At 43.3% G+C, this 12336-nt stretch overlaps 1 protein-coding gene across 2 annotated transcripts; it reads right to left on the bottom strand.

Annotated features, from left to right (window-relative positions):
- Positions 1 to 533: 533 nt before the first annotated feature.
- cav1 (caveolin 1) lies at positions 534 to 10936 on the bottom strand. Of its 2 annotated transcripts, none has more exons than XM_053885529.1 (3): positions 10577 to 10936; positions 9738 to 9905; positions 534 to 2439 (listed from the first exon to the last, which is right to left on the bottom strand). In XM_053885529.1, the coding sequence occupies exons 1-3, from the start codon at positions 10610 to 10612 to the stop codon at positions 2098 to 2100; spliced, it is 546 nt and encodes a 181-aa protein (XP_053741504.1). In that variant the 5' UTR covers positions 10613 to 10936; the 3' UTR covers positions 534 to 2097. The 2 variants fall into 2 exon arrangements, with proteins under 2 accessions (XP_053741504.1, XP_053741505.1); XM_053885530.1 differs by lacking the exon at positions 10577 to 10936 and adding an exon at positions 10438 to 10549.
- Between the last annotated feature and the right edge of the window lie 1400 nt (positions 10937 to 12336).

Here is a 12336-nt window from a genome sequence, read left to right as displayed (position 1 = left end):
GCGCAGTAAGACGTGAAATAAAGCTCCGCTTAACTGAATTGTAGATTTTTAAAGCGTCTTTTCCGCAGGTTTTCTTTAGCTGACAAGCTGAAAAAAAATTGATGGACAAAAGTAAGAAATTAAAAATGATCTCATACATAAATCAGTTTCCAACATTACCTGTTGCTGAAGCAAATTCTGAGCATTTTATTCTGCCACACTTTCATGCCAGATGAACTCTGAATCCAGCTTTAAAAGGTTGAGTTGACATGTGACTTGTTTTTTTTTATTTTCACACTGTTCTCATTTTTCAGTAAAGAACTTTTGTGTGTGTGTTTGTATCCATGACAACCGGGTTGGAAAAAGAGGGTGCTGTGGCATCGTATTTTTTTTTTTTTGTCTTCTTTGAACATCGGTGTGTGACAGAATAGAAGCAGTATCGAATATGAGTCATAGCTCAACTCAATTTGCTGTGACTCACCATCACAAGAAGAACACTACCGTTATTCACATCATGTGTTTGCAGTCACCAGAAAATAAAAGCCAAATACAAGGCAGATTGTATTAAACTTTAATGTGCACAGCGTGATATTGTACAGTCAAAAAAGAAAAAGCAGAAGGAAAATAACACATCTTGTATAACATGTCTCCGTTAGAGCTTCAGTTCAAGAAGCTGTGATATCATCATCCATGTGAGAAGACAGCAGGTCGAGTCTCAGCGTGCACATGTCTTGATACACTATAATCCCCTAAACGCATCACAGAAACACTCTCACCCCATTATTCACTGGATCTCATTGGGGTGGAGGAGATGAATGTTTTGATGAGTTACTGCAGAAGCTGCAATGGAAAATAATTGCTTGAGGGAGATGAAGCACCAAGGGTTTTAGTAATGTAACTATTTATTTTTTAATTAATTATTGGGGAACATAAGTTGTTCATTTCATTTACTGAGCAATGCTTTTTTCTTGAAATATTTTCTTAGACACCATCTTGCCGCTAAACAAATTAAATAAATTACTAATGCATTGATCATCCAACAGGGCAAAAACCAAACCAAAACAACACATAAATCTATATGTATTTAATTGCTTTTATTTAGGGGTTAAACAAAGCAAAAAAAAAAAAAAAAAAAAGAAATTAGGAATATGTGTTGATAAATAGCCAATAACATATATTAATCTTTTTAGTAAATGCTTCTCATTCATGGATACAAAAAGGTGCTGATAAGTGTAAAAGCATGTTGGACGTCACTTTCCACCTTTTGTTTTCTTTTGTGAGGTGCAACAAAGTTTTGCTGATGTAAAGACTTAACCTATAGTAAGAGTGCAACAATACAAGATTTTAGCTGGTGGTACGCTGGAGCATTGGCAGCTGGTGGAGGAATCTTCTCCCTGCAGTTTTTCAAACAACACTGTGTCATTTTGAATGAAAGATTAGAAGTTGTTTGGATGCAAGCTGCTGAAAGGTATTGTGGTCCGGTTAACCCCTCCCCCCCAAAAGAGTTCTTCATTTTAACAGTTAAGGACAGACAAGCTTTGCTGCATTAAGAAGCCTCACAGATAACAAAACATTCTCTCATGTCATGATGAGCAAAGTAAGAAGCGGGTGCAGAGAGCGGCGGTGTGGTGAGTGTGACGGTGGTGGACGGCGAGGTGCAGGAACAAGGGCTGGTTCAGTGTGTCAGACTGCTGGATAGCCAGGCGGAGGGGGCTTAGGGGTGGAGCTTTGCTGGGATTTATATACTGGAGCGGGTCACACAGGGCATCCCTGCGCGGCTTCTGCCGAGTCAGCTGGAATTCGACAGCACTCTCTCCGTGTTTAGGGCTCAACATCCCAGCAAACAAGTCCAATGAAACAGTTCAGAACAGATTTTGAGTTAACAGTGGGAACCATGCTTTGAGAATAGTATTGAAAAAAACTAGAACACAAACAAAACCCCTCACGAAATGTCCCTTTTATTTCCCACCCGCTTGGTTTCACCAGCACCAGTAGAAAGAGGTGGAACCAGGTTCTTCAAGACCATGCCCCTTTATCTCTGAACGTCCCCCGTCCATCTGTGGATACACCCCAGAGGTCTGATCCTCTTCTTGTAAAGTCGCCTCCTCCTCTTCCTCACTACACCTCCTTGACGGTGCGGATTCGGATGCCGCCCAGACACTTGCCCATGGCCTCGAACAGCGGGTCCAGGAAGGTGTGCACGCAGATGGAGTAGACACGGCTGATGCAGTGGATCTCGATCATGTAGCTCTTCACGCACGGGACCACGGCCCAGATGTGCACGAAGGACAGGATGGCAAAGAAGATGCCCCAGATGATGGCCAGGGGGATTCCCACCACGGCTGTCAGCAGCCGGTAACACCAGTACTTGGTGACGGTGAAGGTGGTGAAGCTTGCTTTCCACACGCCGTCGAAGCTGTATGTGCCAGCTGGCTCGGCAATCACATCTTCAAAGTCGACCTGAAAAAAAAATTGAAAAAACATCCTCAGAAAAAAAGCACTTCAAATATTTAAATGTTGGACGCCATGTCCACCTCGCGAAATGTTGACATGTGGACTATTTTAATAGTCAAGGGCTACAAGTTTCACACTCTCCACTATAATGCAGAACTGGTTTCCTCAGACTTCCTCCAGCTGCAAGACTTCCAAAGTCTGTTGGCCTCTTTCAACACCACTATTGTTGGCTATAGATATGTCAATGTACTTGCTACAGCTATGTTTTTGCATTAATTTTATAAAGGGGCAAAGTTTCTAAACCGACTTTTCCGCATATCATTACAAACATACAGGCTTAAATTATACTGTGTACATTTATTTGTTTAATTTCTTTTCTATTTCCCTCTCAAGAGATGTAACACCAAGCCACAGCTTGTTTCCCTCCCCACTATTAAAATAAGCTTGTATTATTGATGTAGGGAAGCACAACAATGTCCGCTTTGATTGTTGGTTAAACAGGCTGTGCTGAGACGCTGCGTGAGTGCGGTGGCAAGCTGCAAGAACATTCAATGACTAGGCTGTGCACAGGCTGAAACACACATCTTTTCTCATTCGATCTCTTCCTCTGGTGTTTTCAAAGCTGCCTAGAAATGAAAAAGAAAACCAAGAGAAGCGCACTAAAGAGGTAACATTATTGTGTGGTGGGAAACAGAAAATAACAAGGAACAAAACCCTCGCTTTCCCGAAAACAACAGACCTATTTTTGAAAGTATAGGCTACTGTAAAAGGAAGATGGAATCAACCAGTAGGGGGCAGCAATTTAAGTGTGTAATTAGACAGTTGGAAGAAGAAGAAGAAAGACATCACGACCCATGTGTTTTAAAGCTTGCAATGCTGCGTGCCAACCATAGAAAGACACCAACAACAATGGATTGGGTCCAAAGCAGCCCTCGGTCGTATGGGCCAAACCCAACTGTCAACAGGTGGAGTCAACTGCCTGTTTGCTAGACACACAACTCCAATGATATTTTCACACCTTCCAGAGGTTTAGTTGCTCATGACACCAACTCCATGGAGGGCTATGATGAAGTGGAGGGAAAAAAAACTCATTTGACACAACGAAACACCAAGTTACACCACGAAGGAACCACTGACAATTGTGATTTTGGAGACACACACTGACCTCATTACTGCGTGGGTTATGTGCAAGTGATAAAAATAGGACAGTGAAAATTGTTCAAACACCACAAATAGATCGCAAAGTTTGCCTCCAATCCGTCTTGATTCTCGATAAAGCCCGAGTCAATATTTACCCTCCAGTCACTTAGAGTCACCACACTTGGGATGTGGAAGCTAAAGTCTACTCTCTGGAACTCTGACAGTAGGATCCGGCTGAGAGGACTGAACAAAGAGAGCTGTCTGATATGTCTAATATTTGTGGAGACATAATGTGTTTAAGTGAAAATGCTTCTATGGACGCTGATATTTTTTTATTATCACTTCTACTCCAGTATGTCAGTAGTAACACCACCAGTACTATAGGAGCCATTACCTCACAGATATAAAACAGGTATGAAATCACTGACAATATTAGCTCTGTACCAGTACTGCCACTTCAGCGGTCTGTACTTTCTACTCCTGATGGGCAGATGAAGCTTCATGAAACAGTGTTCTAATTTTCACCGCCCACTAGAGGGCACTCTCTGTGATAAGAGCTTTGCATTTACACAGCCATTTCAATGAAACAACACATCAGTTTTGAACTAAAAGTGCCACCCACTGTGCTCTGAAAATGAGCTTTCATGGAACTCATGGAACTAGTTGATCATTAGCTTTTGTGAAGTTGGCAAATGAAATAATTTGTGGTGAATTTGGACATGGAAGCATATCCAACTCCTTCACACGGAGCCTACGATTGGCTTTATAGCACCAACTGGCAGCGCTCACCTACACGTCTGACTGCAGCCACACAAACCAGCTCGCGACCATTAAATCTTTCCACTGCAGCAAATTTAAGAGCGGAGCCACTCCATGCCAGTTTCCAGAACTGTGACTGAGGCTAAATGAGAGCCTTCTGCTGCGAGGTACAAACACCACCACAGCAGGACGTGCAGCGCTCGGACTTCATAAAGCCAGACTGTTTGCTGCTCTTTATTTTCCAACTTTCATTTCTGTTTGTGGCCCATGTGGAGTCATGGTGGGCAACTTTTACAGAGCTACTTCAGCTACTACCTGAAACAGAAACTGACTCTGGTAAATCAGTCAACAAAGGCCGTGGTGAAAAGTCCATGTCACAGTCAGCTGAACTCACAGCCGAGTCAGTTGGCCCACTGACTAAACAATCACTGGCATTTTACACAGGACCCCAGCACCATGACTTCACTCTCAGCTAAAAATGATTCTTTTTTTTTATTCTTTAGACATAAACTAGATTATCTGTGATATTAGACCCAGATGCATTATGGTGTCATTTGCACAAAACTGTTTTGAAATACTTCAATACTGCTTCACTGGACATTTTTGTTGAGTTTCTTTGTGGTACTGTGTCTTCCTATCTGCTTTTGTGATCCAGGTACAGCATGCGATCGTGATCTTCACACAGCTCTTGTGGATCAGATGTGTGGTAACCATGACAGCTAATGCTTGTCAACCTGTATTTACCATCCTCATCCAAAATATTCGCATTGAGCATCACAAAATGCCACATGAGGGAAAACTCAATCGACAAACCTGTGTGTCAACATTGGGCACAAAAGTCCACTTGAGAGTATTGGCTATTTGACACCTTGGGAGTGACAATGTAGTAGTTCACTTGTGAGTCAGTTCAGAGATGCACCCAAGCAATGGAGGGTGCTACCAAACAAGTCTGCAAGAAACCTCCCACTGTCTGAGACACACACTGGAGTCTGAGACACATTCAACTGACTAAAGCATTGTTAAAAGTGAGCACCATGCTGGGTACTTTGAATATTTTGATAGTTACACTGCCAATAAGTACAGTGTGACGCAAAAGATCACCAATGTATTTGTTAGACTCAATGCTCATGGAGTTAGTTATTTAAGGTCATGTCACTTGAACCATTAAATTCTATCCACATACAAGTCCAAGGTTTTTCTTTAAAAAAGAAATCAACTTATATCTGACTGAAACCAAACAAACAAAAGCACGCTAATTCAGTAAAACAGACCCATGCCTGAGTCTGATGAGGCAGCGTGTGACCTGTCGTCATGGCAACCATATTAGTGAGTAAATAAGATGAGTTATTTCCAGAACTGTATCTTCAGACTGTCCACTTGAATTGACAAAGTGGGTTCCCAATGGTGTCAGAGCACTCTTTGTTTGATATATTTGGCAGCCCTGTGTAATGCTGGCTTCGGTTGAGCTGAGTGTTATCTGACGTTTAATTTGAAGTGCTTCCTTTCTTTCATCTGAAAAGTCTCACCAACATCATGTGTTCAAACTAGTGATGGAAATTTGGGTGCGATCCATTTTCTGCCAATAGGTTGGTTGCATTTATTAAACTAATCTTTGTTAGAAAAATATGCAATAATGACGAAGAAATAAATGTAAACTGTCAACATTTATTCTCTTACAGATTACAGATGATGTAATCTGTATTTACTATCATTCATCAATCTTCATTTTAGAATCTCATTCATGCTAACTTTTATTACTTCCCTTGCGTTTCCACACCTGAGACTCATGTTCTCTATCATAGCCCAAAAGTCTGTGCACTCGACCTTTGTTTGTATTGACTTGGATGTAAACCAGTGTGTAGACGATACTTGTTTTTCAACTTCAAAGTGAACATCTTGTATCATGAGTTTGAATGGCCATCAAATAAAAAGTATCAAAAGGTCACACGTGAGGTACTTTGGTCACATTTGTTCTCTTTGCATAGGCTTTGAATGAGACCTCCGGCCGCTCATTTGTATGGCTTCATGAGCGTCTTGTCTGACTGACAGAGAAGTGTGTCCTAATGTAGTAGCCTGAAAAGAATAAAGAAGCACAACCAACTCATAAGTCTCAGACGGGATGAGGGCAAAACTCCCCAACTCAACTGCCCAGTTTCATGATCTCCTTCCAATCCAAAGTAGGAATGAGTGCTCCACTGGGACTGTGCGTGTACTTTCTATTTTGACCTCCACAGGATTCTAACTCACAACTGCCGTTCACATTTCTCTCCCTCCACTGGGGACATTTCCACTCCTCTCCTGCTAAATAAAGCTCCACAGCTCCACCAGAGGAAAACATCTCTCCATGCTGGGTAAACTCTTCATTGCTTGCCAGTAACGGATCCTGTTTGATGTGGCCAGGTGATTGAGAGCAGCTGCAGCAGCTTGAGGAGAGCAGCTTGTGTGGATTTGATAGCGGGAATACAGCGTTGTCTGTGTGTGGTTGTTGTCGTGTGTGGGTGTGTGGTCACCGTGGATTGAAGAGTGTGTGTGTTGCTACAGGGGATTCCCTGCGTGTGCCTTTCATTGGGGGCTCACCGAGCACACGCTTCCACTTGGCAAGAATGTCTCGTTGACCTCAAAATACCTCTGAGTTGACGCCTACGTCACACGATGAAAACAGCAGCTCATCTAGAGGGCAGCATTGAGCTTCCTGTGGCCCCAGATGGGCTTCATATATTCATGCAGCAAGTCACGAAGCAGTGTTACGGTTGAACAAAACACTCGTCAACAAATAAATTGCCTTATGAGCCAGGGAATCTTCCAAAATGCATGATATGACTCTGGTAGCGTCATGCAATGTTACCACAACAAGCAGAAAACATGATGTCAGATATCCTCTTACAGAAGTTCAGTAAGAGACAGAAACAAAAATACTGGTCAGTTGTGAGCCTTTCAGGTTATTCATACAGGACAAGGGACCAACCTGAGTGGAACCGTAGGTGAGGTTTTATAGTTAAAGAGAGTATTTTTTTAACGTTTTCCTGACTATTGTCAGTGCAGTTAGGTATGAAGTCCGGGACACTTAATGAAATTTTGAATGGATTCATGTCTCCACTTGAGTGATGTTAAATTTGTCATTATTGCTTTGAGAAAAAAAAAAATTCAGACTCACACCATCCAAATAGGCGAAGCAGGAACTCATGTCATTGCATACTTTGTTCTAGTACAGCGTGACGTGAGTGCATGTTGACACTCTTGTCACTACTGTCTAAACCACTGGCGACTTTTCGCTGCTGTCTGTGTTTGAATCACAACCCTGTTCACCACAGTATCTACTGTACATAATGAATGAATTTTTACAAGACACTTGTGAGAGCAGGCGAGCTTCGATAGACTACAACAGAAAGTCACATTTGGCACAGATAAACCACTGCCTGTGTGTGACAGCTGGGCTCGTGTGCCAATTAAACACACACACACACACACACACACACACACTGCTGTCATCGGCTCCACTATAGGCCAGAGAGAGAATGCACAGCTATTTAAAAACTGCTGCTTGACATCCCAATCAATCTGCAAAGAGACACTGTAGAGTGCTGTTTTCCATCCAGCCTGATTCTATGCAGCAGACCGACTGACCGTTGACCAAACAAAAGCTAACATGACAGGACAGTGAGTTGAATCCAGCACCATTGGCTGTTCCATTACTGAGACCTGAGATGGAAGATTCTTGCAAACAAGACTCGGGAGGCTCGTAGCTCCAGTTACTTTGTGCTTCAGTGTGCAAACTTTCAGGAGCTTGATAAACGCTTCCACATTTTGAGGCTAAATACGTGTCTCTCAGCCAGACAATGAGTTCATAGAAGGCAGTTTGTCATTAGGTGCACTCTAAACATGTTGTACCACTCTAGCCTTCTTCGTTGAACTCCATCACGACAAACCACTAACTGGCGAAAAAGAAGCTGTTTTCACTTTGAAAACTGATCACTGAACATCACTGAGCATTTGAAAATATGGCCAGGGCTGAAAGTCAGTGAGCTGAAGTGGGCAGCATTTCTCCATAGATTTGTGGGGGAAGTTGTTATCATTTTTCAGTTCTAATGTCACTATGGTAACAGTAATGATCAATAATTACCCACTAGTATCCACAACAATAGCATACTGGGTATTTATGAGCTATTTTTTACTTATTAAACCTAATGTTTTTTCAATAATTTCTGCCATTAGGGGCAGCATCAACAGTGCACATGATGATGACTGGGCAGGCAAACAGCTCACCCACTTTTAGGGTTGTCGGGTTATTTATTTTTTAAATGCAAAAACCAAGAACTATGCAACAAAACTTGCCATAACTTATTGGCATGGTTGCTCAACAATAAATACTTGAAAGCACCCAAAAAAAAAGACTTAATTGTAGTGTGTCATGGTGACTTTGGGCGATTGTTACCAAACTCATCGCGCAAACATCCGCACACAGACGCCAATTAAAGCTCTGTAATCTTGCTTTTGGACTGTGGGAGGAAAATGGAATTTCAAAAACCCACAACAGCTCACAAATCCTGCACAATTTGCTCCTCTCCTGCAGTTCCACGCCTGTGAGGGGGTGGCGTACTTTGTGGAGCTATCACATGTTGGGAGAATTATGTGCCAGATTGATTTTATCTTGTGATTTCTATTCTAACCGCGTGATCGGAGCACATGTGATCAGCTGAGGAAAGTACCATCAAATTGGATCAAAGGAGTTCAATATGATTTTTCTTCAACCGTCGCTGACCATTTTATTCATTGAAACATTACTGCCTTCTTGTACGTCCTCTGACTCATCTAAGGGAGGGAGGAAATAATGGGAGGAAAGCAGGGAGGAGTGAGAGCTGAGGGATATCCCCTCGGTTCACCACCTTCTTGGGTGTTTCCCAGTTTTTTTTTAAAGCATTTCAAAGAGAAGACCCCTCCTGTCTCACAGCCAGCGCTGCCTGACCTCAACTCTCCAACGCTGCAGATCCCAGCAGCAGCATCAGGTGGCTCCACCACACCTCTCCTCTGTGCAAACTCCGTTAAGACAATAAATAGTCTGCCACGCTGCGCTCTTGTGGAAAGAATTCTGCCGCTTCTGTACAAACAGGAAACTTCTGGTGTTTCCTTTGCCAGTGTGAGAGTATTGAAGGTGTTAAAGTGTCAGTCTGAAAAGCCCGTGGATGGTTTGTATGAGCGTAAAGAGCCAAAAAAAGTCCCCGCTGAGAGGTTTTCCTAATAGGGGAAAGTCAGTGAGGGAGAACTACTGACGGGGGTCAGTGCGCACCGAGGCGCGCAAACTTAGGACACGCTTCTTCTTCAACCAACTGTTTCGCTGTCACACATGCATGCTGAACTGAACACAAAAGCAGTTTTATTTTCAAGTTAGTCCGACCTCAATGACTGACCTTCACCACGTCTTCATTGATGTTTTTGGGGTCCCGATTGACGAGATCGATTTCCTTGGTGTGGACATCCTCCAAGGTCTTCTCGTTCAGGCTCTCGTTGTCCATGTCTTTGTTGTTGGGTTTGTAAATGTTCCCTTGTTTTCGGATGAACGGCGACTGCAGATATTCCTGCGTGGTTCCAGAGAGGAGAAGAATGAGCTGAAGGAGGAGGAGGAGGAGGAGAGAGTGTAGAGGAGGAGGGAAGCCTGGAGCCGCGAGTGGACCAGCCTGCCCCACCGACTGGGATGGGTTTAAATGATCACCGAGCGAGGCACCACACCCATACAAGCAGCCGCAAGGGGTCCTCGCCACCCACGGACACGGATGATCCGGAGGACAAAAACTGTGACGCCAAAATGCTTTATCAGTTGAATCCTATTTTCAGCAAAGTGATCCGATCAATCACAACGCTCTAATGCGAAACATGTACCCATCCAAATTGAATTCACGTAAAACATTTACCTAAGTTGTATCGACAAAGTCCTGTGTTTTATGCGATGATCTTTGGTCTGCGCGTTGCTCTATGCTGCGCAATTATGGAGCGCGCACCATTTTACGCACCGGCATTCCCTTTACGCACTGCTGTTTTAAAAGCGGTAACCGCGTCAAATGCCACGCCTGCACTCTAATGTGTACCCAACGCTTCTCTAAATTCACTCACATAGTGCCGCAGACGCGTTCATGACCGGGTGCCAAAAGTGTCGCTCAAAAATAGCGCACACGAGTGAGGAAAATCGCTTCTCAAACCATGTATCCAAGAGAGAGATCAATGAGTGTGTTACATCTGAGCCCGTCGGTACCTCGTCTGTCTCGGTGTCCTTCAGCCCTCCTGTCATGCTGTCGTCAAGTGCGAGCAGGTTCACGGTTGTTGCCGGCGACAATGAAAGAAGCCGAGTGGGAGGCGCGGAGGCAAATGCACAGACCCCGGGCTGTCGCGACTCCTGCCTCTGTCCCAGACGCGAGCGCTCTTTAACGCCACTGATGAGCAGGAAAAAAAAACGTGTTTCCTTAGAGCGCGCCGCAATCTCTGCCACAGCAGCCTTCAATTCCGGACCGGAGTTCTGCTCTCACTGGTTTGGACTGACTTACTAAGGGGATCAAGCCCGTGTATCAAAAGCCTTTTTGTTCACGGGGAAATGTGGGCGTTAATTGGGAATGGCAAGGTGTGCCACTTGAGCTTGAGGAGAAAATGCGGACTCCACGAGAGGATGGAATAAACACGCAGCTTGGATGAATCCCGAGCAGTGTGTGGAGAAGCGAGGAAGAGACAGATGCTGGTCACTCTGGTTTGTTCACATTCTTCTATCACCTTGGAAGTGCACCAGCTGACACTTTTCTCAGCTGTGAGAGAGCTAATGGAAGCCTCTCGGGGCACTGGGTGTGTCTGTAGAGGAAAATAAGTCTTAAAATACAGTTGTTATTTGCAATTCACCACGTGGCTTGTTAGGTCATACATTGCCTTGATGTTTTACCAGATAAAACCCCAACAACCTACCTGAAAGACACTCCAAACCCCTCCTGTCGACTTCTGTACCATTGACATTGACAGTCCAATGTGCACCAACACCAACATGAATGGACGATGAATGTGTATTTGAGTCTTCATTATCACTCTGTCAATACCTTACATGACTAATTATTATATAACATAACGAAATTATTGATGCGTAACATACAATTCAGTCAATGTTTCTTCTTGCATTTCTCAGAGATTAAAAAGGAGCAGAGTGAAAAACAGTTCTTATAATTTCTGCCCCTTCATTCCTACTTGGCTTGTTTTTTTGAAACAGTGGTTGTGTAGATGTGTGTAAAGCTTGTGTCACTATGAGATGCTTAATGCTTTGTTGTGTCTTACTCCAGACTCTACACACATTGGTCTAGGTATCTTGCATATACCCAGACCTACCAGAGAAAAAACTCTTGACCCTCATAGAAACCTGCTTGACTCAAAATGACATCTCATGAGATACGATACTTGCAGGGCCACAGGATGGACATGAGAGAGAGTTTGACACCTGCGAAACTCTGAGTGAATGAGAGCTAAATGCAAACAAAAATGTCAATATGTTTTTAAAGAGATCTTTAAACCACAGATGATTTAAACGTACAGTAAACGTTCAAAATCACTCGGTGAAAAGAAACACAAACTCTCAAAGTTTCAAATCTTATCTAACAACAGAAAGTAGCAACAGATTCCCCCAGGCAATAAAAAAACAAACCTGTGCAGAGCGTCCCTCTCAATTGCTCAGCCTCCCAACCCCCTCGAGCCCCTTATGACTCAGACTTTAAGCCTAGTTGTGTCTACTACCTTTTTATTCAGAACAATATTCCTCCACCAAAAAAAAATGAAGAAAAGAAACAAAAGTTCAACCAAACTGAACAACAACTCAGCATATCAATCCTACATCATTAGATAAGGTAGACTGACCCCCATTGTGCTAACCCACTTCCAGACGCACCCGACTGGACAGAAATAAGACCACTGCTCCAAGAAAGCGACCTGAAAGAATATTGATCATCTGCCATGGGCAACTTGCCTCAACAGCACCACATGACAGAT

The sequence above is a fragment of the Synchiropus splendidus genome, chromosome 14 (assembly GCF_027744825.2).
Source record: "Synchiropus splendidus isolate RoL2022-P1 chromosome 14, RoL_Sspl_1.0, whole genome shotgun sequence".
Classification (NCBI taxonomy): Eukaryota; Metazoa; Chordata; class Actinopteri; order Syngnathiformes; family Callionymidae; genus Synchiropus; species Synchiropus splendidus.
Note: the sequence above shows the minus strand (reverse complement) of the source record. Positions and strands in the feature narration are given on the sequence as shown.

What these genes read in the sequence shown, in the direction of transcription:
- cav1 (XM_053885529.1), bottom strand. Translation starts at nt 10,612, where the DNA reads ATGACAGGAGGGCTGAAGGACACCGAGACAGACGAG. An exon ending in AGGACACCGAGACAGACGAG is followed by an intron (nt 9,906 to 10,576) that starts GTACCGACGGGC and finishes GGAACCACGCAG; the next exon opens with GAATATCTGCAGTCGCCGTT. An exon ending in TCAATGAAGACGTGGTGAAG is followed by an intron (nt 2,440 to 9,737) that starts GTCAGTCATTGA and finishes TTTTTTTTTCAG; the next exon opens with GTCGACTTTGAAGATGTGAT.